The following is a 6,000-nucleotide window of genomic DNA, read 5'->3' on the forward strand; positions in this document are numbered from 1 at the left end:
GTTAAGTTAACCATATTCTTAACTATTTTTTACTCAAATTGGTACATATTTCAACAACAAAAATAAATACTGTAGGACTCAGGTGACCGTTAAGGCCCATGGGCCTCTTGTTAATATTGTAGGTCATCATCAAAAAACGTAAATACTACCCATTGGTAGGAACTTAATCATAAAATAAAGAGAATCATACATATATGCATCCTTATTGTAATTATTATTTCTAATTTTGTAGGTCATCATCGAAAACAGAGTGTTGAGCATGGTGGCAAGGGAGACAAAAATAGATTCAAGAAGCATTCCGTCCAGACCCACTCGGATACTTGTGTATGATAGGACCACGCCCCTCGGTTATTTATTGTGTACAGTGTAACTGTTTTTCCCTTCTTCTTAAAGAATGGAAGTATGAATATATATGTGGAAGTTTGAAAGAACCAGGCCCGTGGTCATAAAAAATTAACTTGTAACTCAAACTTGTACTACAAAGTATTTTTCTTGTAATTTACCGATTACTTGTGACAGGATCAAAAATTAAAGTTATAACGTTACTCGGCTACAAGTGTAGGTAAATATTAACACATTGAATTTTATTGTAAGATTTTAAACGACAAACGATCATTTCAATACAGAATTTTGAGTTTAAGCATGAGAATAGTTTTATGATTACGGGCTTCAGTGTGTTGGATGATCGTTTTCTTTGACTGTGAAGTATTTTGGGTTTTTTTCAATCTTAAAAACTGCATATTATAAAGTGTACCTATAATCAAAATCTTGATAATGTGGTGCTCAAAGAAACTAAAATTTTAAATACTAACAACCTGCCAGTCAGTGTTCTGACTTTCGCGGCCATATTAATGTTGAAGATAAATCAACGTTGAGCAGGATTAACCTTTTCCACCATTACTTCTGATCAGTACAACATACTGCGGTACTCGTCATCAAAGTGTCCAGAACACCAGGTTACACACTGTACCACAGAGTACCAGGCTACACACTGTACCTCAGAACACCAGGTTACACACTGTACCTCAGAACACCAGGTTACACACTGTACCACAGAGCAGCATGTAAGGAATCCTACCAGTCACGTATTTTGATAAAATGGGAAGACTTTACACATGATTATCAAAGGAACCAGAAATGTTTTCATATTTTTTTATATGTGGAATACATATCTACCATATTTACCTTTGAAATTGATGTCAGACTTCGATATCTCAAACTTGAAATTTGGTAAAACTTCAAGTTAAAACTCTAAAATTCCTCTTTGGGGGTATCTTAAGGTTGTTAATGGCCCATACAAACAAATAAACATTTGAAAGATAATTTTTAACCTTTGCTGGTTTCTGTTCAGAACTAAATAATCATAATTGTTAAGTGCAGTTTGCTACCATACATAAAAAAGGGAAATGTTAAGTTAACTTTACTCTTTGTGATATACTATACTGAATTGTTATGAAGGAAGTCTATCAACAGCAATACTGTACAGATAGTTACCTTATTGATTAATCAGTACCTTATTGAATATTCAGTACCTTATGGAATATTCAGTACCTTATTGATAAATCAGTACCTTATTGAATATTCAGTACCTTATAGAATATTCAGTACCTTATTGATAAATAAGTATATTATAGAATATTTAGTACCTTATTGAATATTAAGTACCTTATTCAGTACCTTATTGATAAATCAGTTCCTTATAGAATATTTAGTACCTTATTGATTATTCAGTACCTTATTGAATATTCAGTACCTTATTGAATATTCAGTACATGAGATTGCCCATCTTGGAAATCTTAAATCTCGGAAACCAAACTTTTGCCTTGCCTCTTTGAGATAATGAAGTTTGACAATTATAACTACAAATATAGTGATGTATCCTTGACTATATACTGCTGGTAGCTACAGCTGTAGATATTACCATTTACCATAAAGTGCAATCACTTCACTTGCCGTCATCATCTAGACAGTTGGTCAGGGGATGTTTTTTATGTTCATGTATCCATCCACCATACAGTTTTGTCCTAGTGGAAAAAACATACTGAATTATACATATAGTGAAAATGTAATATTTCATAATTTGATCATGGTAATGCGCCATCATTTGCCAGGAAAATGATATTCACATACCCGATGGTTTGCTTCTAACCTAAACAAAAACTTATATGGATGAGGTTGTTATCAGATCTGTTGACTGTAGAAGTAATATTACTAATGATTCCAATCAAAAACGAAACATTTTGTTTAATATTCCTGTGTAGGTTCAGTTCATGAATGTTTGTTGCATTGTAAGAAAAGTTATCTCAAATCTGTACGAGCGTGTGCAATCAATCATTTCCCAACGATGATGTCACGTCTAACCTCCATGGTCTTGATCTCATCCATGAATATGTGAATTAATATAAGTAGTTGTTTTTATAAAATTTCGATAACAGCTTCTCCAAATTACCAAAGCAACAAAAATGTACGTGAAATGAAATGTTTGTCCCGTATGTAGAAATCATGTGTCTATATTCATTACTTTTTGTATTGTTTTGTCCTAAATTGTAAATAATGGTGCTTTATTTTCAGAAATATAAAATTATCACAATTTTCTAAACACTTAAATTATTTTAATTTAAATTGTACATAGGAATTGTAAATAGTGAAAGACAGATGACTTGGGAGTGTGGACCTGTAGATAGTGTGAAACGGAGGACTGCCAGCGAGTGTGAAGTGTAGATAGTGTTGTATATAGTCTCTGAACAATGAAAATGGCCGTGGAAATGAAAGAAAACAGTCCCACTGATGGTACTTAATGATGAAGTACTGTCAGCCCTTACTAGGTGAAATGATCACTTAGGTTATTATATAGTTTAAAACGTGATGGTTTATTCATTTGAGTTTGGGGGGTAAACCACTGTTGGTTTAATACTTTTAAAATGTAGTAGCAGGCCTCAAATGTGATTATAAACAGAACTGCACACAGTCATTGAACAGTATACCTAAACTTTTGGGTTTTGTATACTTTAACATTCCAAACATCAATTAGTGGCAGTTCTGATTGAAAGCAAACCTGCAATTATTACCTTGTAATTGTGTTCATGTTTGAAAATATGATTTTCCTTATGGTATTTGTCGTACTCCGATTTCTATTTTCTTGACATCATATAAAACCACTAATTATAATTATCAGAATGAATTTTTTGACAATTTGTTTCTTTGTACAGGTTTCTTATACAACGTTTGTTAAAAAAGACATCTTTAATATCAATTTGTTTCTAGATCTGTGTTGTTTCATGATCATGTTGCTAGATGTTCAAGGTACATGTAGAATATGTTGGATGTATTGTGTGAGATGTGTGGAGTGTTGTGGCACCAAATCCGTCCCAATAATCACACTGTACAAACATTGTTGATTTGTTTGCCTAAGTGTAGAAAGGTTGTCAGGATAGAAAACCTCATCTTTTGGCATGGGTGTAAAGCAATACTTGGTCAGGGGACCTCCTTCAATATTACGGCTGCTCAGATGTAACCAGCATCCGAGTCAGCTTGAAGCCAAGAGCTACTGTGATGCAATGCCGATTCTACTCGGCTCAAACTCAGCTTAAGAATGACCGAAACTTTTGTGATATTGGGGCGGATAGAGTGGATGGGATATAACAACAGTTGTGTTAACTGTTCATTGATGAACAGTTAATTTATGAAATAATTTTAAAATTGTTTTCAGTTCTTTGTCATTGTGTATATGTTAATCAGTTCAGTTTTTTTCTCACCAAAACTTTTAGTCGTTTGATTGAAAGTGACTTATTATTGCACCAAGACACTTGTAGACGAGGTAAGAACCAAGCCAAGAGATACCGATTGGTTTTTTTTATCATTGAAACTGTAGTAACACCAGGTTTTGTGTCCTTCTAAGTTGTGTCATATCGTGATAGCTTTGTTTATAGATCTAGTAATGTTATAATAAACAATCAAATAAGTTTAATTTTCAATTAAACATTCCAAATTTGATAAAACTCACTACATCATAGGACGCTACGTATGAGCGAGATGTTTAGAAGTATGCTGAGGGACAACATTTAAACTGCAGAGGCTGCAAGAGGTGTTATACAACTATCAACAAGTTTGAAAGAATGTTAAGAAAGACGAATCATGTTCGGAAATACAAATATCAGATCAACTGAATAAAAAACATTGCAATGTATTCCTGGAGTTGGGTATTTTATGGCGTTTGGAAATTTGACAAAAGAGGCCCAAAGGAGCTGTATTACCGTCATTGTTTCACCACATTACAGTTTACGTTTGCATTAGGGAGAAACAACGATTCACCGATTCATCATAATTTTCAAAGCATGACATTATTCACGATTCAAACTTTTTTGTTCACCATCATATGATGGGCTGTGCAAATCGCTTTTTGTCCTTGGTCAGGGTGCCCGTCCGTCCTCAAGTATGTCTGTAAACTATTTTTGTTACTGATGTTTCTCAGAAAACTACTGGGGATCATTATGAAACTTGGTATGCATGCTCCCCTTGGTCCAAATGTATACATACTCTAACTGGAGAACAGATCAGAAAAGAAAATTGACTGTCAGGCAGAAATATTTCTCAGGAATTTAAAAGGAATAATGATGCAACATGGAATACACAATGCCCTTAGTATCTATAGTTGTACCGAATGTGGATGATATAAGTAAAGGTCCGGAAATGTCAAACCCATTCTAATAGTAGTACAAATGTGTCATCTTATGTATTGCCAGGTGAGAACTATTACAAAGTACTGGGTCCAGTTTCACTAAGTCGCATTCGCGTACACCGATTGAAACGGTTCAGGTGGCGTAGAAATATTCCACGATGAACAAATGCACTTAGATAAACTGTAGGCAGAAATAACAAGATATATTATGTAATTTAGTGGACGCGTTGAAGAAGCTAGTCGTAATATTTTTCCTATCGGTATATTTTAAATCTAGCAATTAACAACACAAACTAGCAACAGTCAGCATTTTAGTTCAGGCACGTCCTGAGGCCAGCCAAGGTTCAGATCTGCGCCTGTCGTTTTCTTTCAGGTTCAACCTTTTCAACTGGCCATACCGGATAGGCAAAAGGTGCCCAGGATGGGGTAGTCTGTCATGGTGAAAAGTCTGTCTGTTTCTTAACAGTCTGTCTTGTACGTATACACTGTAGTGTTCAAAAAGATAAAAACTCGTAACACAAGGTATGGTTGTTTAATGGTTCATGTAGCGCACACGTTATTATCTACACGTCTCAACAAGGGAGGTAACAAAACCAAGCATGCCGTATAGTGTACAAGACTTGTAAATAAAACTATCATTTGTGTAAAGCATTAATCTAAATATTACAAATACTTGAATACATAAAATATTTACAAGTTTAACTTGTGGATATAAATAGTACATTATATAAATAAAACACTACAGTTAATTATTGGATCTAGAACAACAGCTCTTGTTTCTGTATCCAGATTGTTTTGTGAATAGATGTGTCAAAAGATACATGTGACTTTCCAAAATATAATAGATGTAAACAGTTTTGTAAACTCGCACTGCAATTCAATCATCAAGTGCATGGTTACACAATTAAGAGGCCCAATGGGTCTACACTGCTCACCTGGTATTAATCTCACATTTGTAACCTCATAAGTGGACCAAAATAAAGCTACAGGCAAAATAACAGTGTCTTGACACAATGTCATTTAGAATAACTTTGGGCCAGATGAACTAACCAGAATTGAACTGTTGGCTGGCAAAGAGCACAATCAGTAATTGAATGGATATGTATGTCAATATCCCTAATTAAACATAAGTCATCACAAATTATCTCAAATTTCCAGATAAAATGAATATATATATATATATATAGTCTATACTACCTTTAGCTGGGGCAATATGACCACGCTCTTAACTTCACAAAATTTATCTGGATTCCAAGATAACATGTTTTACATGTTAAACATTCAGGTGTACTTAAAGTGTTTACCACCAGAACACCCCCCCC

General features: G+C 34.1%; 1 protein-coding gene across 3 annotated transcripts in view; it reads left to right on the top strand.

Annotated features, from left to right (window-relative positions):
• The window catches only part of LOC110455354 (attractin-like protein 1), a 50,876-nt gene extending 46,690 nt beyond the window's left edge, over nucleotides 1-4,186 (top strand). For all 3 annotated transcript variants that reach the window (XM_021505439.1, XM_021505437.1, XM_021505438.1), the window contains exon 28: nucleotides 233-4,186. In XM_021505439.1, the coding sequence (XP_021361114.1) occupies nucleotides 233-330 (98 nt within the window). In that variant the 3' untranslated portion in view covers nucleotides 331-4,186. The remainder of the gene's footprint in view (nucleotides 1-232) is intronic.
• The last annotated feature ends 1,814 nt before the right edge of the window (nucleotides 4,187-6,000 follow it).

This window comes from Mizuhopecten yessoensis, unplaced genomic scaffold (genome assembly GCF_002113885.1).
Source record: "Mizuhopecten yessoensis strain PY_sf001 unplaced genomic scaffold, ASM211388v2 scaffold8213, whole genome shotgun sequence".
Lineage (NCBI taxonomy): Eukaryota > Metazoa > Mollusca > Bivalvia > Pectinida > Pectinidae > Mizuhopecten > Mizuhopecten yessoensis.